This window comes from Nipponia nippon, unplaced genomic scaffold (genome assembly GCF_047370975.1).
Source record: "Nipponia nippon isolate SJK-2023a ecotype South Korea unplaced genomic scaffold, ASM4737097v1 scaffold_11, whole genome shotgun sequence".
NCBI lineage: Eukaryota > Metazoa > Chordata > Aves > Pelecaniformes > Threskiornithidae > Nipponia > Nipponia nippon.
In genome coordinates this window covers 6,319,912-6,342,969 of record NW_028262302.1, presented here as the reverse complement: position 1 = coordinate 6,342,969, position 23,058 = coordinate 6,319,912, and the positions used below count along the sequence as shown (strand labels likewise).

At 42.2% G+C, this 23,058-nt stretch overlaps 1 protein-coding gene across 7 annotated transcripts in view; it reads right to left on the bottom strand.

Annotated features, from left to right (window-relative positions):
- Positions 1-23,058, bottom strand: part of TTLL5 (tubulin tyrosine ligase like 5) — a 151,590-nt gene that overhangs the window by 9,205 nt on the left and 119,327 nt on the right. For 4 of the 7 annotated variants that reach the window (XR_015702251.1, XM_087747363.1, XM_087747365.1 and 1 more), the window contains 2 exons: positions 15,689-15,909; positions 8,398-8,483 (listed from right to left, as the gene is read on the bottom strand). Coding sequence is in view for 4 of the 7 variants with exons in the window: in XM_087747363.1 (XP_087603489.1) it covers positions 8,398-8,483; positions 15,689-15,909 (307 nt within the window). In the remaining 3 variants the exon portion in view is untranslated. Of the gene's footprint in view, positions 1-8,397; positions 8,484-15,688; positions 15,910-23,058 lie in introns of those variants that run through there. The other 3 variants (XR_015702252.1, XR_015702253.1, XM_087747367.1) reach the window with 2 other exon arrangements.

The window sequence follows — 23,058 nt, the reverse complement described above, 5'->3', positions numbered from 1 at the left end:
TTAACCCCAGCTGGCAACTAAGCACCACACAGCCACTCGCTCACTCCCCCCACCCCAGTGGGATGGGGGAGAGAATTGGAAGGGTGAAAGTCAGAAAACTCATGGGTTGAGATAAGAACAGTTTAACAATTCAAGTAAAATGAAATAGAACAGTAGTAGTAGTAATAATAATAATAATATAATAATACAATAATAATATACAAAGCAAGTGATACACAATACAATTGCTCACCACCTGCTGACCGATGCCCAGCACGTCCCCGAGCAGCAATCGCTGCCCCCAGCCAACTCCCCCCAGCTTATATACTGAGCGTGACATCATACGGTATGGAATAGCCCTGTGGTCAGTCTGGGTCAGCTGTCCTGGCTGTGCCCCCTCCCAGCTTCTCGTGCACCGGGCAGAGCATGGGAAGCTAAAAAGTCCTTGACTGGTGTAAGCACTACTTAGCAACAACTAAAACATCAGTGTGTTATCAACCTTATTCTCATACTAAATCCAAAACACAGCACTATACCAGCTACTATAGGCAGAAAAAAAATCAACTCTATCCCAACTGGGGAAACCAGGACAGTCTACTTCCCCACTCCAAAAGGTGCTGAGGACCTTGGTGCAAGAGAGATGGGGTTGTGAAAAGGTTGATCTTTAAAAGAAACAAAATGGGGATACGGAAAAAAATGTTTCTTCCCATTACTAGAGAGGTAGATATTAATTCTGCATACTGTGACATTTTCCTACTTAGGCATGTTATAGGAAAACGTCAATGTCATCTTTACTTCTTTCACTTAAAGATCCTTAGACAATCCTTTAAAAACAAAAAATCCAAAACAGTTAGATATGTACCAAGTTTATATTGGACAGTTTGCATTTTACAGCTAATCTAGTAGGTAACGCTTGTCCTGTGTATCCTGTAAATGTGAGTGACGTTTGTTGAGAAGTGTTTATTAAAAATATTGCTATATTTTAAAAAATACACTCTCCTTGAAAGCCCAGCATAGAGCCAAACATCACACAGCACCGAGGATCTGGAAAGATGTTTAGAAAACAGGATTGCCAGCTGTGTCACTGCACAGAAAGTTTGGAACCTAAATTAGAAACCAAACTGTCAACCATGTGTATTAAGATAGGATACCAGTCCAGAAACCCATCCCTTGGCAATATGCTGAAATTAAAGAAACAAAGGCACATGAGAAAGGCAGCCAACTCCAACCTCATCTTCCTGTTTTGAAGTGACTTTTGAGCCTTCCTTTCCCTACAGAAATGCACAGTACAGTTTGTCTTTTCTCACCAACTGAATTAAAATCACTTTGTGTGAGTTCCTCTTGTATGGCTGCCTTGAGGACTCAACACGGAGAGGGGCATTCCTGTGTCTACAAGTAAATATGTAGGTTCCTACCCTAAGTGCAGCTCATGGCCAATTCAATCATTTCATAAATATTAATGTATGTAATTCTATGAAGTTTTATCATTTCAGAGCTACTGGTGAGCATTCCACCTCCTTCTGGTTGAGTAGGCTGAGGTTCTGGTTGAGTAAGGGGGACAGAAAAAAACCTCATTCCTGACAGCAGCCAACATTAAGGGTTGATTCTCCCTAGCAATAAGAGTCATTGCAGTGAATCACCACATACAACAGAATAAATCTCTTCTATTCTCTGCCTGCCAGGAGGTGTTAAAGTATCTGCCTGTATGTCTGTCCACATGTTTACATACTATTATGTCATCCATGACTGCACCTCAAAAACTTTAACACTTTTGTACTTAGAACAGCTACATAGGGGGAAGAAAAGGATTACCTCCATTTTATGGATATGATTCTGAGTCACAAGGAAATCACAGGAGTTGTGTAAAGTCATTTATGGGATACCCGCACACTAAAATTCAGTGCCATATAGACTTTCCCAGCACAAACGTACACAGCCTTGGTCAGACACGAGCACCTAACCTACTCTGCTTCCAAACTGCGGGATTGAGACAGAGCAGAGCACCAGGCTAGATGACCATATTGGGTCAGGGACCCATGCTAACATTTTTTAGAGCTAGTTTGGGCTGTTTCATCATACCCACAGCAAGTCTATGGCAGAACTGAGAAGCATGTCGAAGCCTCCTGAATCTAGTGTTGAAAACAGGAACTTCCTTTCTCCCTGAAAAGCTCTGATAATCCTAGAAATTAAGATTTTTTTATCCCAGAGCAGATGGAATTTCTAATCCTAGAGTGATGCCCAGCATTCTCTTGATAATATATAGTGCAACTAAGAAAGGCAATAAGTAGATGGGGTTTATTTATATCCATGGATGACTGACACTAGCAAGCCAGGACAGCTGACAACAGAAGGCCAGTCTTCCCTCCCCCATCTTTTGGGCACAATTTCAAGTTGGCTTGCTCGACCAGGCAGGCAAGGGAAAGCAGCAGTTCCAAGTCATGAAAATTTACTTGGGGGGTGTGTGGGGTGTGACACAAACAATACAAACAACTGTATTTAAGTGAACTGTCCCTGCATGAAAAGAGCAGCAAGCAGCCTCATTAACAAGTGGAGAAATAGCAGTGGAAGCCAGCATGAGCCTTCCTGCTCCCCATGTTACAGAGAAGACACTGGGTGGGCTCCTCACCCTGACTAATGCCCTTCTGCACTTAACAGCCTTCATTTTGATTTCTCTTATTCAGCTCCCTACTCCCTGGTTTGTTGTGGCTCTCTCTTCTCTGGCTCTTCTTCCCCACATTTCATTTCATAACTTCAGACACTCCTTTTACCCTGTTCACACACATTTTGGCTTCTATTTTTAGTCTCTGTAAAATAATACCAGATTAAAACAAAATCCAATTTGGATGGGCAAAGTCATCCTCTCTATAGGTAGCTTAATGCCAAAGGGCCAGATGTGAGACAGAAGTAGCCAAGATATTATATAACCTCTCCCCAGTCTTTGCACACCTGATCTTGAATGACATTTCCAACACAGCAAGGAAATACAGGCAGTGCGCCATCACCTAACTACTGAGAACAAGCAATGCTCAGCCTCCAGTCAGGCAAAAATGCCAACTGCCTGAAGTCATTACTTATCCTGCTTCGGAGTTCTCTTTGAGTCTGTCAGAAGTGAAGGCTCCTAAAATTCAAGCTGGGTTCTAGTTCTTAAACAGGAACACCAATTTCTAGAGACTGTCCTTTCCTTTTTCTCCTGCTTTCCCAGTGGTCCTGAGACTTGGAATGTCCTTTCAGTGGCATGAGACCAGTAGCAACAGGAAAAAGCTCCTTCCCTTCATAAAAGAAAGGCAAAAAGTTGACTGTCAGGAGGCAGGCTGCTCTCACAAGTTAAGGAATAAATGTCATTTCTGATGATTAGAAGTGAATGCTGGCCCTCAGCTCTAGCTGAGAGGTGATGGCTGAGTTGGACATTATCTTCTTAACATCATCTGAGAAGGGCCTGGAATGCTGCTTTTGGCAGCGCTTTACACTCTGCTGGGATTTAATGAGACTTACACACAGTTTTCGGATAACTGGATAAACTCAAACATAGTCATGCCCTGTTGATATTTTGTATCTATTTTAAAGGTGCTGGTTAGACATAACAATATTTGCTTATTGCTAATCATAAGGCAATGGTTCCCTGCTTCTTCAGAGAGTCCCAAGAAATGGGGTAAGGAGAAGGTCTGTCTTTACCCTTCTCCTCTCCCTTCTGGTCCATCTGGTACTACAGGCTTGTCTGTCATTATCTGACCTAGGACAGATGCAACAACTCTAGCACGGAGAGAAATTATCTTTTCTCCCTTCCTGTTTGCCCTCTTTATGAAGCTGTGGAAGTCAGCAGGGGAGAGAGAGGGAGAGAAGATCCAGGATGTTTTCGTGATGCATGAAAGAAGAATAGCTTTAGGAAGATAATTCTAAGAACAAATGTGAAACCAAATATCCTCCATTGTAACTGATTTTTTTGCCCTCCCAAAAAGGGAGGCACAATAGTAGGATTCACCTCAAGCTCCACTGCTTTCCAAAATATGATAAAATGGACTAATTCCATTTCTCAATAACCCCTTCTCTGCACGGAGACGGCACTACAGAGAGAGATGCTGACAGAATGTTATTACTGCTGTTGACAAAGGCTGTATGCAGGGTGAGAGGCTGCACTGGAAAAGTTTGATGCAACGTGCTGGGTATCACGCTGCTGTTCCCTTTCAGTGACCCACCCAGAGCTTCTCAGCCAGACAGGTGGTTCTGGAAGGATTTATGTGGAAGAGCTCATCATTACTCCATTCCTGGACTAGGATAAGTAATGAGGTGACATCAAAAGTTGCTCTTTTGTGTCATAAGATATCTTGAGCCTGAGTAGCCAAAGTAGTCTGAGGTAGAGGTTACTCGAGGTGCCCATTTGAAGGTCACCTTTCAAAGTCAAGACCACTTGTGCAGTCAGTCACAGCAATAAGAGAGAACCAGGAGGGTGGCAAATGAAGACTGGGATTAACAGGATTAGTGGGAGGGAGGAGGCGTACCAGCAATGTGCCGTGCAGAAACCTGAGTGATTTCTTTTCCCAGCTGCTCCTGATGAAGGATTTGGACAGTGTGGTGAGACCAGCTGAAATCATAGCCAAGGTTCCTCTTGGGAATGTGGTAACAACATAAAAATAAATACATTGGTGTTCAACAGTCTACTGCCTTCCAAGGCTGCAAGGGAGCCTGGCAGAAGCTGAGGAAGCATGGACAAGGCTGGGCAGCTGGGAATTCCACCCTACTGTAGCAAATGTCCGGGAGTCTGACACAGGCCATGCACAGTGGCAACAGTACATATCCCGTCCCATCCCCACCCTTTATGCTCCAAGAGAGCCGAGACACAAAGGCTGATATAAGAATCTCCAAATCCCAGGCATTTTCTTTGTTTAGATCTGGCAAACAATACAAAGTGATTGTATGTGTCTTGTTTAAATGCCTGTTGTGTTTACTTCCCTTTTTTTTTTTTTCTTTTGCTGGTGCGGGACCATTTTGAAGCTTGTACTTTTGCATACCTGCTAAAAGAATCTCTTCTTTCCTTAAGCTTATCTAAAAGAGGCTGCATTTCAGGAATAGTGTTAATTCAAGCAGTGGGTAGACAACAGCTAGTCACAGCTTAGCACCTCCAACATTAACTCTAATTTCAGGTCTCCAATAACAAGATATACATGACCTTCTTATGAAGGACCATACAATAATCTTGGATATAAAAAACTTTAGAAATACACAGCATACCTGTAGATTTCCTGTAAAGTGAAAAAAATCTGGAGCGTGCTAGATGCAGAGAAGAGTAAGTGCAAAAGTGCTCCTTACTATCGCTAGCTTGCAGGCAGGCTCCATTCATTGCTCTATACCAGACCACACTGCTTGCACATTTATCTTATTTGGATGGCGTTCAGACACTGCTCTCCACCTTAGCCTAAAGAAGGAAATCACTAGAAAACTAAGAACAGCAGCCTGTCTTCTACATGGATTAGATCCAAACCAGTTTATTAATCCCCATATTCTTCAACTAGTCTCTTGGCAGTTCAGGATCCAGTTTTAAGCCCTTACAGATGATGATACACTTTATTTCAAAGGGTTGCATACCTTCAGGACTTGGCATTCATGCAGATATGGGGGCCAGGTGAATGTCCAAAGTAAACAGACAACTGTGCATCATCCTGCAACTAAGCTCAGATACAGACCTGGGAATCACAGGGAATAAAGTCAAGGCTATACCACCTAGCTCAAGAAGTTTCCTCCCTAGCTTCAGATTGAGTTTTGACATTCACCTTCTGTATGAAGTATTCTCAAGAGATGCTTTAAACCAGACTAGGTAGAGATCTGAGACTTCACATGAATTAGTGGTCTTCACTGCTGTCAAACTCAGATAGCACATTACTAACTTTTACCTCCCCTAATCAGTAACTCTAATGCTTTTTTCTTCTCCCAGCACACATAGTGGAAAAGCCATGTGGACACTAGTAATATAAACATTAGCACAATAAAACTGCATCACTGTTAATCAGTCTGAGTATAAACGGTGAAAGTCCTGTCAAGTCTGGAGCCAGTCTTGCCCAGTTTTAATCATGATTCATATTCATTTGTAATTATATAGGTTATTAGCACATTATATTTTTGCCATAGTAAAACAGAACCCCAGAGGCATTCTGTCTTCTGAAGCTTTTAAAATAAAAATTTCACAAACTCTCAAGAAGCTGGCAGCAAACAAAAGAGAGAAGCACAAAGACAGAAGACAAATTTCACTCATAGTTGCTGTTACCTTTACAAATCAAACCAAACTAAATAAAATCAGCTGGGGCTGGTTATCACCTCGTGCATCCACTCTACAACTGCACTGAGGGGTTAACTATACTTTCAGATTGTTCCTGTCTCCAGGCTCTTGCAGACAAGAGTTCAGTTCAGGAACAGAGAAGTTGTCTGGCACTATGCCGTTATATTTTCATGAAGCACCCTTCATCCTCTATTCTCTCTAAAACCTGCTTTGTTAGTGTTTTCAAAAAGGAAGTATAATAAATATAATAAATTTCTAACTATGAGGTCTTCCACGTAGCTACAGAACTTCCTTGATGTTTCTTGCCAGTTGTTCAAAAGCTGAATTCTAGTGGAAAAAAGAGACCTTTTTTACCTAGAACTTCACTTTCTTGAGAAGAAAAATTCGTCATGCACTATTCACCTAATGCCACTAGAGAGGAAGAGAAAATAAAACAACAAAATGTGGCAACATGTCTCCATACACCTTACATTGTTAATATATACAGTAAAAAAAATGACGAGCCTGTAGGTTCCTTCCTTCATGATCTGCACTCACCATATCAAACACAGCCTCATAAAGACAACCTGGAACTGAACAACCCATCATACTACTTAGCTTAGCTGCTACTCAGCACGTATATTCTGAAGAAGACTTGGAAAAGATAATTGATTTCTTAGTTCACAATCACCCTGTTTCACTAATACTAATTGAATTGCTAAATTCCATGAAGCAGGAAACAATCAGTGTAATGCTGTGGGACCCTCAAAGTAACACAAAATTAAAAAAGCAATGTGATAATGGCTGTATTTTCAGAATGACTGACAACCCACTAGTGGCTGGGTGTTCAATTTCAGTGAAAAATCAGGTCAGAAGCATTCTGAATGCTCCCTAGAGGTAGTAATTCTTAGTATTTCTTTAACAGAATAAATCCTGTTAAGCTTTCAGGAACTTTGATAGGAAACTGTCTGTTCAGACACTACAAATAACCCCCAAATGACAGCTTGCAGATTTAGCTTCCTATGTGTAGATACTCATGAGAATCTCTGCCTTCTTTCTCATTACACCAGTGGCACAGAGCTCACACACAACTTCTGCCTCTCCATGAAATGAGTATGAGGCCATAGGGATGACAAGCTGCCACACTTTCATTGTAGTTGAAAAAACTAGAGTTTTTGGCAGGTGGTAAAGCATGGGAGACAGTTTGGAGCTGTATTAATAAGTGTATTAGCTTAATGTTTGTGCTAGAGGATCAGCAATAAAATCACTGACATTAATAATGGAAATGCCATCTTTAAGCTTCAGAGCTAAATGTCCAAGAGATGAATTGGGTAGTTCACCCCTATGCAAACTTTTCTTTCAGCCTGTGAAAACAGAGATCACTGCATTAGTGATACTCAAGTCATGTTTTCAGGGTTTCCACACCAAAACAAAAGGCCAGAAACATAATTTTTTAAAGCACTCCAGACCATAATTTGTCCATATATTCCATTACAGCACCATCACAAAGTACTGTGGGCCATGGGTAATATGGGTTCATCAAGGCTACACTCTACCTGCTAATAGGTCTGCATCAATGAAAAATGGATGAGGTCCTCATTTACCGAGACCTTAACAGCAGATAAGCCTGTTTGAATTAATTAGCCACTAGGGAATGATGAAGATTTGATTCTATAAGTCTCAGTGATTTTCCTTTGGGAACTTTCACTTCTGCTGATTGACTTCACCATGCAGCTGATTCACAAGTCTCAGCTATGTCTTTCTGAACTGAGGGGCTTTTCTGCAAGACCTAAGAAAAATGTAAAGAATGTCCTGGCCCTTTATTACAGGCCAAGCTTAAACAACAGAGCATCTTTGAGCCAAAGCCTAAAGCAAAGAGCAACCATTTTAGCCAATTTTTTTTTTCCCAGCTACATTTTTAGGCATCTTCCTCTTCCAACTCTATGAAATTCAGCCTTTGCTCCCTTCTGTTTAGTCTTTTTAATCCCAGGAGGAATACATTCCCTGCACAGCTGAACCCAGACTGTTACCTAGGAACCATGACATGCAGGGTAGGCAGCTGTGTTTCTTCTTCTTGCTGAGAAAGTTTTTTCCCTACCAGTTCTTGAGAAAGATGAAAGCATCCCAGCATGCCCACCCCCACTCTCCTGGTTTTCGGCACTGGCACTCACCTGTGGAATTTGTCCCTGGCTCACAGGATGCAGCACTGTGAAGGCTGTTCTGGAATCCATTCAGTTGCCTTTCAGTGGAGGTCACCCTAACAGGTAAAAGCATCAAATTAGACAGAGATAAGAAGGGATATACCAAGGAAAAATAACAGTGTCAAACAGAAAATTGAGAATTCTCCTAGTTTACATAATCTCACTGGGATTGTAGCTAGGAAGCTTGTGCCTGAACATGGTATGAAAAAGGCAGTAACAGCAACCAACTCCAAAAAGGCAGAGCAAGGCAGATGAACGCTCAAGCCACCAGCAAGACTTTGATGTGCCTAGAATGCTTAATTGTCCCACATGCCTTGGAAGTTGATTCTGGAGGCTAAAGGAGATAGTAAACGGTATTGGACTGCCAAAGCACAACTCAACTAGTAATGCTGTGGTCACCTTATTCCAGTGATTTGAAGTAAAATGATAAAGCAACCTTAGAACAGAAATGCACACGCTGGCAAAAACATGCTACATTCAAAAGTTAAGTCTTTGCATCTTGTCTCAGCAGAGACAGCTCATTTAGGCAGGATTTCTCACTTGTCTTGGAAACCGAGACCCACAGGATGCATTGAATTTCCAGTAGTCCAGGGCCAGTCCTCAAGCAGATAATTTATGCAAATCCTCCTGCATTTATCTCATCATTTGAGTTACAGCAAAACTATATTCTGTGGAGTACAACTGCACTTCCTTTAGCTGTTATAAAGATTCATTACCAAACTGAGACCATGCCCTCCTACATAAAAAATGGTTCTACTCACAAGGCGAGGTCAAGCTATACAGCTGCAATGATCTGTTCTGTCCTTAAAATCTATACAATTGATCCATCTGTTCCTCGTTTGTCCCCTCCTCCCTTATCCCTCCTTGCCTTTCTTCCTTCCTGCCCAGCTCTATTCTGATCACTCCAGACTTCTGCGTGTACACTCCTGTCTCTCTGCCAGAGTCCTTCTCCTTCACTCATTCAGCTTTGCAGTCTTACACAGTTACTGTAAGCTCTTCCCCAGAAGAGCACTGTAATCTCCAATCCCCATGTGATGTCCTGATGACTAACAGACCCAGGCGCACGTGTGCAGTTTCTATAGTTTTGTCTGAAACCTTTTGCTTTCAGATTTCAAAGTCAGCAAGTTGCCAGTAATCCAGGTGCTCCTGGCAGCTAAAAGGCCAGTGAGGGACTCCTGTATTTTATCTCAGTCAGATTTTAGTGAAATAAATTGGAGTCCATACAGGAAAGGAGAGGGATGCAGATATGACATTTGCAAAACATAACCCCTTACTTCAGTCAGCCATAATTTGAAATGCTATTGTCAAATGAGGTGCCTGTTTCTATGTTTATTGTCTCTTGGAGAGAATTTTGGATCTGTACTTATGGTTTCTTTTGCTGCTGATACTGTATGGTTCTTCTGGGAGCTGAGAATCCAGATGGATCTTTATGCTTCTTTACATAGAGACTCCATCCTCATAATAAGCTTGTCCACTTTGTTAACACAGCACAACTGACAGCCAAATTCAGCTCACCCTTCTGTAGGTAGAATGCAAGACTAGTGGTTGAAAATGTCATCAAGAATGCCAGCAAGTACAACAACAACAACAAACCAAAACAGGAAACAGTCACACTTCCACCTTAAAGTGTGGTTTATGTTTAGAGAATCTCTTTCTCTCTACAGACTTGCCTTTCTTTTCTGCCTACCCACAGTGTACCTTGATTCTTGCAGTTTCAACTGTCACCTCCACACAGCTCATTCTCAGATCTGCTTCTGGGTCACTGATCTCCCTCCACGCTAAGCTCACCCCTCAAGTTCTCTCTGCTGTCCTGATGGAAGCTTCAGTGCCAGAACATATTCACTGCTTAAACTGAGTTAATTCCTTCCCACTTTCTTCCTCCTTGGATTGACTGAAGCCCCACTGCCTTTCTCAGTCTCCTGCTTTTAATGTCTGTGTTGGTTTTGCTTCCACTTTTCCAGTGCAATCCACTGTTATGTTCTCCATTTCTTCTTCTTCAATACTAACAAAAACACTGTCCCCACTGTCCCCTCCACTTAAGTATCTGTCATTGCCCTTTTCTATCTCTTATACAGCTAACCCCTCCTTGAAACTGATACTGACTTCCTTCATTTAGGCAATAAACCAGCCCTAAGCTGCCCAGCCTTGGACTGCAAATTTGGAGGATGCTCTTGTCCCACAGGTGACAAAGAAATACTTTCTTGACTAAATTTTGAACACCTCTGTTTTAACAACCTATTCCTGGGATGCTATGAATACATCTAACGGTCCAGGGGGGACAGAACTGACACTAACAAATTCACATCACAAAAAGCACAGAGGACAGCAACAGATGTGAAGACCCAGAGCCAGGGATGCTTGTTCCTCTTTGTTGCTCTTGGACAGGGTATCTCCGCATATGTATCTGTGTGTACGATCTGAGCCTAGCCAAGGGCTAAGAGCTACAGGCCTAGTGAGCCCAGCTGTGTCAGGGTGTTAAATCAAGGCATGTTTCTCAGATGCACTGCTTTTGCTGCCAAAAATATCTAAGGGTCAGGCAGCCTAATTAACCCAGATGCTCAGGAGCTAAAAAAACAAGCATGCCGCAGTACAGCAGTAGCAAAAAAGTGAAAGAGGTTCCAGTAACAGTTACATGCTTGCTTTCCTGCTGCCTGTCCTCTTTTCAATGGGCACTCAGTTTGAACGTGTGATGCACCCGGCTCACTTAAGACACTTCACGCATGCCTACGAATAAGCACACGTGGGCGAGACAGGATACAAACCAGAATCACAGTGTTTTAGAGGGTTCACTCTGTGGCCATCATTCTACTTTTGGCACATTTGCCAGGCTTGGCCAGCCTGTCCTAGAACAGCTGGCTACTGCCGTATCCAACTGCAGTCAGGTCTCCACCCTGCCGTGGGATGGATTTCCTGAACCCTGGAGCAATGCATCACCTCTACCCTATTTCTGTACTAGTTACAATAGAGCAGGACTTCGGTTCTTCTGCTGCTGGCACCATGCAAAGCAAATATACAATAGAAGAACAAGGTAAAAAGATTTTGTGCTATGGTGTTGGGACTTCAAGGGAATATTTGTTTTGAAAGGCTTCCTGAATAGAGTTGTTGGGAATGACATTTACAGAGAAGTTCAGTACAAGAAATTATGCCATTTTGATCAGCATCCCCAATGGTTTGTGACGTTGCAGTCTATTGCTGGTAAACTCAGCGATCTTCTTGGGCTCTCTCTCTCCCTGATAACATCTTGAACTATATGCTCCTTTTCTCTACCTGGCATTTCCTCTCTTTATACACAGTGGTCTAACATTGAGAGCTGAATTTTTCTGAGATCTTTTCTTTGACTGATAGTTCTGTTTCACAGGCTGTTCAAGGCCTTGCTCTACTTGATGCTGTCATAGTTAGAGAGCAGGTTTCTGAAAAGTTACTACAGGAATGATAGCGCAGAAATTTGTATTTATTGTGACTTATTCCTAAAAGATCTTCTGTTTACCACCTGTACCAGTTCAGTCTGAGTTCTGACAGTTGAGCTAATATGTTTTTCTACTTTGCATGCTGTCATCTGTAACGTGAAGATTCGATACACCAAATGGTGCTTCCAGGGACATGTGCTTCATTCCACAGCTTACAAATACTGTATTGTATCTGTGACCTCTGTCTCAAAACATTGCTCTCAGCTATCAGCAGGTCTCTTCGCAGTTCACAGACCTGCCAATAGTAGTGGCAACATGAGCAGTGGAAAGGACCCAGTCTGACTCTTAGAAAGAAAGAAGAGCTTGTTGTGTTAGCTGTTCAAAAACTATCTTTCTTCTTGTGATAGGAATACATTTAATCAAAACTATGGAGCCCCATGAGACCATTTTACGGGGCTACATTTCAGCGCAGAGCTACATATTAAACCATTTCTCCCAGTTAGTCTTTTTCCACACCTTAATATGGGCCCCAGTTTTCCACTCTGTTAGCTTAAGCAAGGAGTCTGCTTTGGACACAATCCATTATAAAGTCAACCTACCACCTTTTACAAGTTGAGAGACTGAGAAAACAAGAGAGGCCAGGAATTGAAAAGACAAGACTGAATTGTCTGGCTGTTCCATTACTTTTTTCCTTTATGTTTTAACCAGGGAAGTGTCCAAGTTACTAGATAGTTTTTGAATTAGTCAGTAGTGTTCATCTTTAGCATCTCATTCTGTTTGTAGTTGAGTTTTCTACTTCTTATTCTTTTCTTCCTCTTCTGGAAGCCACGTGTGCTGGCTGGGAGAGAATTGATAACGCATGCAAGGAAGAGATAGGTCAAAGACACAAAGCTGATTTTAGTTTGTCTTCACAGTCCAGTCTCTGGAGAAATTCTACAAACAACTTTAAAAAGATGATCTTAATAAAGCTGTTAAACAAAAGCCAGGCATGCAAGAGCAGACAGAGAAATAAGGTCTGGCTTACTGAAATATATGAAAAAAAAGAGAGACATGAGAGCTTTAACAACAGAATGGGATTAGTTTCAGTGAGTCTTGTGGAAATAATATATAGCACTGAGATCTTCTTTAAGGAAAGAGATCAGGAAAACAGCCAACAAGTATTAGGGGGTCAGAGTGGGCAGCAAATCAAAAATGACCTGACAGAGCAATGAAGCAGCCAAAAAGCCAAAATTAGATTAGACGTTATGGAGAGGGATATTTACCATGTCATAACCTAAGGATATGGTAGTCCTACACTGGAAGAGTACAGTTCTGGGTGCCACAAAGCAAGCACTCTGACAAACTGAAGAAAATACAGTAAATTCAAGACCATTAAGGACTTGGCAGGTGGAACTACTATCTGAGGTTAACAAAAGCTCAACAAGTCTAAGCAACATTAGGAAACTCCAAGAAGTAGAAGGATATTCAAAAGATGGAAAGTATTTGCAAGGGAAAGTGTTTAGGGTGGTTCAGGAAGGAGAAACAAGGTACAACAGGATGAAACAAAGGAAAAACTCAGATTGCACGTCAGGAGAAACTTTCTGATAATAAGGTTGTCTAGATTCTTAAACAGTCTTCTATAGCATATGGTGGGGTTTCTGCCACTGCAGTTTTTTGAAAGCAGACTACACACAGTGTCCTAGAATAATTTGTATATTACATTTGTACCAGGGACTGTAAAAAGCAGACTGGAGCACGCAAGACATCTTTTTCTTCTCTAATTTATATTCCTTTGACACAGAGGCTTCTCTCCATTCACTCTCCTCTGTCGATGCATCTCTGGTCTTTTCCTGACAACAGTGAATGGCTTAAATTAGACTGAGACATTGCAGTTTTCAAACGATCAGCTCTCAGTATGCTGGAAATATAGCTGGGCACTGCTGTTTTCCATGTAAGTGAAAAAATGTTACTGCAAGATCCCATGAATGGCAAGAATGGGTTTGGAGCCTTGTGCTGGAGACTGAAAGGCAACTTGGAAAGTATTTCCGGAGTGGCTCCTTGCAGCCTTCAATACTTGGATTAGTTTTCTGAAATTCTGAAGGAATCTTTTGCTTTTTTCCCCCCTTCTGTGCATTTTTGGTGCTGAACTTTTTCCGGTTTTCCCACACTCCTGCCCGTCACAGAGCAGAAACCACAAAAATGCAGCAAAGTAAAGTCTGTCCAAGGAGCTGCAATTCCATCTCACAAGGATAAACATTTCCTCTGCCAAGAAGTGAGCACAGCACACCGGCATCTTCAAATACACATCCCTGCTGCCCAGCAGAGAAACCCACTGACATAGCCTGTCACCTGTACTAACATGAGCTACCCAACATAAAAGAAATCAGAGAGCAAACCCACCAGCATGTACCTGCCAGACGTGATGCTCACATATGCATTTGCTGAGTTGACAAAGTCTACTAACATCTTGTTTTCTTTTTAAATAGTTTTGGGGGATTAATTCAGCGTGCTATCTCTTAAGATAGCAAGGGTACAGGCAGGAAATACACAAGCTTCCCCAAAGCAGTTCTGTCCAAGCTCCTTAAATAAGCCTTGCAGTTCCAGATTTGATCCACGCACACTGACAGTACCGTAGCATCTTCATAAGGTGTCTTTCATGAGTAATCTTTTAGTAAAACTTCTCTCTTTAAACAGGAAGGGAACACAGAATCAGGAAACCTCACAGGAACCTGCTCTGAAAGCTTTACAACTCTTCTGGCTGTAGAGTAAGTTTAAGAGAGGAAGTTATGAATGCAATTTTTGCCCTTCAGTATCCAGGCATGAAACAAGTCTGAGGATATATGAGGAAAAACCTGATGAAGGATTTAGTCTAAAGCAGTTCTGTCATTTAAGAGGAGATAAACAGAGAGCTGAGGAAGCTACCAAGAAAGGTAAAGGATAAGAAAAAAACCAAAAAGTCTCACTCACATTCTCTCATAATGCACAAAAGAGAAGATATACCAAGAAATGGAAAGGAAGGAAACTTACAATCAGTAAGCAACATTTCGTGGTGATTTTTTTTTGTTTTGTTTTTAAAGATAACACATGCCAAATCCATCTACCTTAGAATGGCAAGCACTATATAACTAAAAGCTTAGTAAAAGTTAAAAGAAGGATTTCTACAAATAATGAGGAAAGCTATCATTACATTAGGCACAATACAAACACTTCAAATGAAATAAACACTTGTGCTTGAAGACATAAGTCAATCATTGTGTGTTAAATTTATGGGGACACTTGGCTCAAGGGCAGATTAGCTTGGTAAGGATATTGTTGGGTTGGTTTTTTTTTTGGCAGCCTCTTCTGACCCACCAGATTCTAGCCCCCATCAAAGATTAAACATGGAGGGAGTGACTCAAGTGCCTAAACATAGATGTCTAAGTACCATACTTGGTACTTTCAAGTTATTTGAGACACCTGCATGGGTTTGGCAGATACAACACAAGATCTACAGAAGACTTGTGCTCATCTGGAGCAGCAGCTGGAGGTCAGGTGGAATAGCCCTGGGCATCTAAAATGTCACTAGCAACCTGTATTTAGGTAACTGAATCCCACCCTGGATCAGATACTTCTCTGATTCAATCTGGCAGTTCTAATGTCCTTATGTTTGTATGATGTTACAGTCTTACCTGCCTTAGCATTATGAAACATGAAACTGCAACATAGTGCACATGTATTTCAGTACACACAGCTCAGGTTATTCTGAGATTTATCTTGGACAGCATAGCCAAAAAGATCTGTATCAGAGTTGCATGTAGACAGGTTCTTCTCTGATATTCCTTCTTGGGGGAACCAGTGCCAACTCCCTGTTGTGGATGGGAAGAGATAAAACTTACTTGGAAATCCTCTGGGCTGCAGCCTTTCTGACCACTGCCTGCCTGTGGTTTGCTGGAGGCTTTGGAACCAGCTGAGAAGGCGTACTCTGGGATGGCATCACTTTGTGCAAACCAGCTGCCTTCTGGATACTAGATGTGGCACTTGATGTCTTGCAGGCATCAGAGCCAGCTGGCATAGATACATGGCTGGTGCTGGATTGTGAGTAATTGGCAAAGAGAGCCTGGTAAAAAAAAAAAAAAGAAAACAAAAATACCACAGTAATTGGTGATTACCTCTCTGAATATTGCTGAAAGAGCTGATGGAGGTGGGTGACATTTTTGTGACGGATAATACCTGCCTGGTGAAGGCAACCCCAGGGCTCCAGGGACAGTCTCACACATAAGAAGAAGAGTTAAGTGGTCAAGTCAGTGAAGTGGTTTTTAGAGCTGAATTTTATACCCTTGGAAGCTGGGACTAATTTCTAGGAAGGCAGACAAGCTCATTACTGCCACAGAATTATACTATTCTGGATTAAAAAACAAGAGGTCCTATCCTCAATCTAATCTTGCAGTGGGCTCCCATCCACAAAGAAGTAGAGCTTTTATTGCTTTGACTGACTTTCTGCATTTATCTTGCTCAATTATTCTTTGTGTGGGAGGTAGGATTTGAGAAAAAGGTTATGGGGAAGATGTTACAATGCCAGTTCTTCAGTGTAATGCTGTAGGTGCTTGGAATAACAGAAAGGCTCTAGGGTACCTTCTCTGAAAAAGGGACTTTAGGTCAGCAGCTGACAAAAAGGAAATCCCCAGTAATACCAGGGAACAGAAAATAGTTCTTTTCCTATAGCAGGTGGGAGAGTAAGTATGTTGGAGACTTGTCACAGGGAACAAAAGAAACTGCATGTTATGAGACACTGGAGAACTGAGCAGTGGACTGGCAAAGCAGGGAGTGGGGAATGGCTCCCTACAGGAGCTCTACAAACTGCTCAACTCTTTTCAGAAAGAAGCAACCTGCTGGGAGTTCTGCCCTGTCTTTCCTCGAAGTCAGTCAGATTCCCAGGGCAAAGAGGCAATACCGTAACCGTGTAGTTTGGCAGCTAGAGGTCAGTGATAGGAGATGAGGGGAATAGCTGAGCACTCGCCAGTCACCTCAGTGTGACCCTGGGAGCAGTGCCCTTCACTGCGTCTGTCCTCTGGTGAAAAACACACAAAGCCACAGCGAGTGGGCTCCAGGCTCCAGAGAAAACCACAGTCTGAGGGCTGGCTGAGTCTCAGCACACAGACAGGAAAAGCCCCTCTCCCCCGCAATTCTCTGGCAAATGGCAGGGCAGTGGTGTGTGGGAAGGCGTTTCTGACAGGCAGAGCTCTAGGGAGAAAAGGAAGTGCAGGAGCCAAAACAGGCCTGTTTCCTAACTAGAGCTCACTGACAAGATGCCTTTGAGCTCCCAATCCTTCTTAACCTCTCCCTTCCCTGAAGCTCTACCTTGATCGCAGCTTTCAGATTTTGAATAAGTAGCTGGTACAAGTGCAGAAGTCTGGAAAATAGCAGTCACACCCCACCTCCCCCCAGCAAAACAAACTATAATGGAACTTGGTTTAGTCTCTTGCATCTTTGAGTCTGACACATCATGGGGTTGGAATGGAGACCCTCAAGTCACCGCACGCCCTTCTTATTCAGGAGTGACATTTCATTGTGCTCTGTTTGATATTATGCATATTTCCTGTAAATTGTTCTTCTTCTTGTTATTAAAATCACTAAAGATCCTGGAGTCCAAAAAGCATACAGTCTTAACCCCTTCCCTGTGTTAACATGCATTGGCAAGGAGGTCCATGACTCTGAAGAAACAGCAAGCATGGATGCTTTAACAAAGTCTGACCAGAGAAAGCTGGGCTGAGACCTGCCTAAAGAAACGTCATGGATGTTTTTCTTGGGGGTAATGGACTTCCAAAAAGGCCTTTGTCTCCACACTGTGCTGAGATTCTGGCTGCCTTCCAGGCAAGGATGGAGAGACTGGAAGCTGACACGGACCATGGCTTCTGGATTCAGCTACAAAGCATGCTGCCCTGCTGTGAACTCCACGGGGACAGGACAGGAAACCAGGAGAAGCTACTGTGCAAATAAAGAGGGCAGCTGGGGAGAGCAGAGCCTGACCACACAAAGGAAGGGTTGCAAAGAGATTTCAGCATGTCCAAAAAGTAGGAGACAGACCTCATCACTCAGGATTCTGAAGGCTCAGTGTCTAGGGAGAGCAGAAGCCTAGACAAACCCTGACAGAGGCAGTCCTGAAGCAGGTAGCACCCTGCAACTATTGCTGCTGCAAGTAAAAAAAAAAAAAAACCAAAACCAAAAAAAAAACCCCAAACTTTGAGCCACACTTGCCAGGCTCTCAGATTTAACTTGATGTTGAGGAGACATTTGCTTCCCTGACAAGTTCTTAGGGCTACAAATCTGAAAAATACTTAGAACACTACAAGACTTTTTAGCTAAAAATCATGTAAAGCATTAGTGAGTTAATTCTCTTGCATAATTCTCTGGGGAGGTAGGACAGCATTAACCCTGTCTTGCACATGAAGAATGTTAGCACTGACAGAGAAAGTGATTTTTCCCTAAGCCACAGACTGAAGCAATACGAAAAGCTAGGTTGAGAGCTCAGAGAAGATCCTGACTCCCAATCCCATATTTGCCTCATTAGACCAAACCTCTCCTTGCTTCCATATCTACACATGAACACCATGCACAAAGTGTTATCTGTACAAAAATAGTTTTTAATTAGAAAATCTCAACATGTACAGCTTGTCAGTAAGGACAATGTACATCTAAGAGTATTAGCCAGTAGCAGCTGAGCTCAGGCTGCTCATGATTAAAAGCAGGGAGGTACTGTAGTGCTTTGAAGAAAAGCAGATATATTAATGATCTTCAAAAACAGAAAGAATGTTCCTGGCACTTACCATCCCTATATCTAACACCCATCCCTAGTACAGTAACGGAACAAATGTTGCAAGCAAAAACATGTTCATTCTGTGACCCGAGGAGGTAATGAAGCTCATTTCCTGTGAATCTGTCATGGAGCTGAATCTTACAGTACCTAATATAAAGCATGCCCCAAATTATGCCTCCCTTCATGGGTCTGGGGCATTCTTGTGTTGATATTCTGCTGTCTAATTAGGAGCGGCCTCATGCTGCAGCCTTTGCCTTCATGGGAACAGTAGCTGAATCCCTTTTCCAGATATTTTCATGAATATTTATATGAAACATAGCTGTACGATTTCTATCCTATAGTCATTCAGTTTAAATTGGATCAGCAAATCAGAAAACGATGAGAGACTCAGCAGTGTATGAGAACTGACAGACGCACACACACGCGCATTGCATAAAGATCTGAGCAGCTAGTTCGAAGCCTAGATGAGGATTTAAGTTAAAAAAAAAACAACAAAAACACACACCAAAAAACCACCAAACCCAACAAAATAAAACCCACCACTTTTAGAAAAGCAACTGCATTTCAGATGACATTGCAAAAATACACAGAATTAAAAGGCTTGGAAGACCTTTGGAGTCATAAATTGTTCAAGTGGAGATTCTTTTGAATTAATGCATTCAGTTAAATCAGTTTGGATGCAACAATCAGTTGAGTTGAAAAATCACAAAGTGGCAATAAAGAACAAGGTCAAAACGTACTATTAACTGCCATAGTGTTAAACTGCAGTAAGAGGAGCATCTTAGGGTCATCAAGAAATTTAAAGAGCAGCAGCAAATACATAGTATGCACAGACTGTCCTGAAGCATGTCTTACTTGGTAAATTCTTCAGAACAAGACTAAAATATACTAAAATAACTTGACTTGGTGCCTTCTCCTTTGTCTCCCTTTTGGTACTGGGAGCTCTCTGGCGCAAGGACTGGGCCATATCATTGTATTGGAAAGATACTTAATACATCTGGGCATTACCATAATTCTAATAATAGTGACAGGATCAGAAGCATGGGGACAAAATTTCAGCTGGTATAAATCAGCACAGACTACTGCTTTTAGAGCAGTTGTTCTGCTTTACTGAGACTTTGACTCATCAGTATCACAAGACTCAAACAGGAAAAATGGCAGTTAGCACATTTAGTGGGAAAACAATCTGAGGGAGAAAGCTGCAAAACAAGAATGAACAAGAGACTGAAGGGGAAGAGAGACTGCAAAACTGACAGCAGTCCAATATATAATAGTTCAGAAAACAGTTTGATGATGTTTAAGGCTGCATTCAAAGAGGCCCTGTGTCCTCAGGCAGGAATAATATAGTTCTAGGAATACTAGGAATATTATTCTGAACACTCACAATTCCCAGTTAAATCTAAATAAACTGCAGGGAATTCAGAGGAGAGTCACATACATTAAAAGAAAACAATTTTGCTGAACTTCATAAAATGAGGAATATTTCAGAGAATGTACTATTTTTAAATGATTGAGAGAATTATTTAAGACTAACTTAGCCTGATGCTTTATAGCATAAAATCTACTTAAACTTCTGATTGAAAATGTGATCATAACTGACCACACAATTCATTAACATGATTTATGTCTTGTTTAACATGAGCTTTTTTGATATAAGCAGGACTGATGGGGATCATTCCACTATACGACTGTACTTTTCTTGTTTTAATTTAGCTTTTTTCCCATGTGCAATGTTTGGCATAAAATTCTAAACCCAGAAGATGCTAGGCTAAGCAGACAGAACATAGCCACACAGAGAAGGAGGAACCTCCCTAACAGCTAATGGCGTCTTTCCAGTACAGGAAACAATTAGAGAATAAACAATGATGGTATATTAACTGCCTTGCCAACTGCAGCAGTGATACTAACATCTAGGTCATAATGTGTCACGTGAAGTCTCCTTTAAACATTAAAAATACTGCTATAAGCCTGGGTTTTTTTGTCTTTCGGTTTGATTTTGTAATTCTTGTTCCTTGATTTTGTTGATATCAGATTTAAGCTTCTTGTCTCCACTTTCAAACTCTGGCCCTTCATTTTTTTTTCTCTTTTCTCAGGCTCTGTATTGTCTCTGTTCCTGGTCCCTATCACTGCATCCATTTGTTAGATTTTCATCGAGTCAGTTTGGTGTTTTTCTTTTTATTCAGGGAACGAAGTACTTATTCTGGCATCAAAGATCTATTTCCACCATACTACAACTGTGTGAACTAACTTCCACATACAATGAGTGAAAATTGTTGGTTATTATTCCTCTTCCTCCACCTACACAGTATTTGCTTCTCTGCAAATTGTTAAATGCCTGGAGGAGAAATCATCACTCTTAAGTGTCTGGAAAGTGCTCAACCAAGAGTGGGTGCTGCCATAAAGAAGTACGCAATAAGTCTTCATGATGAGATACATCCACTGCATGGCAGATGCGGTATTCCTATTACACAGACACTTGACTAGGAACTTCCATACTTTCCAATGCATCCATCTCATCTCCAATATATTGAAACTGATTAATGTACAGGCAGAAAGATTTGCCTGTGTTATTAATCATGGTGCTTCTGTTACTTGTTCACATGCTATCCATATACATATGACTAGTCCATTTGTCACAGAGAGAATGAAAGACTGGCATCTAGTCATGTATGGTCATGCCATACTCAGGGTGTGCCTTGAGATATATTAATAAATGCACTTCAGCTACTGACAAACAGCTAGCATGCCTTCTAACCCTAACAAGAACTTGAACAATCAGATGAAACAGGCTTGGAGATATCCTGCATGCATTCCCCAAAGTAGAGAGATCATGACACTCTTTCAAGTGATAGGCCTTCCATTTTGGGGGATATATTTCTTCTGTTGAGAGGAGGCTGAGGAACTTGAATGTAGCAGGCAAGACAACAAAGGATGGAGTAGATCTCAATACATGGGAAGGAACAGAAGGGAAAGAGTAGGCAACGGGAGATAGGTGGCTTACGTGACACTGACTAGGAAATGTGGTAAAGCCATGCAGGCTAGGATAAGCTACATCAACTGTGGGGAAAAAGAGAGGACAAATGATGGCCAGCAGGACTTCCATCAGGAAAAGGTGGGATGGAAGTCAAAGCAGTGTGAGTGGGAAGGAGATGTAGGGCAGGGAGTATGTAAGCAGCAGCAAAGAGGAGGCAGCTCTTGGAAAGGCCAAGTCAAAGAACCAAAGTCTGAGAAGCTAACTAGCATAAGGAGGAAGTCAGTGACAGGAAACTAGAGAGGGAGCAGGGGATAGACAGATAAAGATGAGGGTAGTGCAGTGACTGGGAGGGGCATTAGAAGATCGGTGCAACTGTGACTGGAAGAGGAGGTCTGGCTGGCTCCATATAATGTCTTGTGGGAGAAGAAGTGTCCAAGAGACAATCATTTTATTAAGATTTGGTTTTCACTACAGAAAGTCTGAAAGCCCCCATGTTCAGCAAATACCTTTCTTCATTAATGGCAGCTTCAGTGCAGCCTGAGCCCTGCGGCATGGCAATGGCCTCAATACTGCAACTCCAAACTGCTTGGCTCAGAAGGAGAAGGGAGGGAGAGAAAGGAGGGGCACGTTGTGGGGGTGAGAGGAGGTTTAACAAAGAATCACTTTAACAGAAACTCCTGAGTAATGGCTCTGCCCCAGGCCAAGAATAACATCAGCTCAATGTCAGCAATTAGAAGAGGGCTCAGCCAGGCCCCATGGCCAGCTCCAGCTTCCTCACAGGCACAGCCAGCTTACAGCCCTTTCCTGAGCTCGTGAGCAGCTACAGCTGCCCATCCAGAGACCCCTGAATGGAGATGAAAGGAAGATCTCCTGCTCAGAGGGGGAGCAAGAAGACTGTAGGTGAGGGAATTTGGGGATGGAAACTGCATGGCTAAGTGAGGGCCTTGAAAGAAGGAGTGCAAGGAGCAAAGGCAGAATGGCCTCTCCTTCAAGATGCTCAAGGATGAGGGCAATTTGCCTGTAACCTGTTCTCAAGGACCCTGACTAGCAACTCATCTGCTTCACAGGAGGAAGAGTGGGTGTTCAGACCTCCACATGTTAGTTCTGTTGAGGGTTTTGTAAGAGTCCAGTCCTGCCAAACTGCCCAGCAAATAGCTCCTTCCTAATGGAGACCAATCTCTTTTGAGTGAAGGTTCGTTCACCCAAAGACTTCCTTCCCTTTAGCAGGGAAGGCTTTTGGACATCACTCAGAATTAAGAACACACCTCTCTCCATAATAACAAAGAAAAGTAATGAGTGCATCAATGAACTCATTGTAACCTTGGAAGATTCCCCAGGCAGGATGGAAATGCAGTTCCAGACACAGTGGTCCACCCTTGGCATCTAGGTGTCATCCAGAACATCAATACAAACCCTTTTTCGTATTTCCTCTAGCTCCTGGACACTTAGCCAATCTTTTCTCCTTGCAATTGTAACAG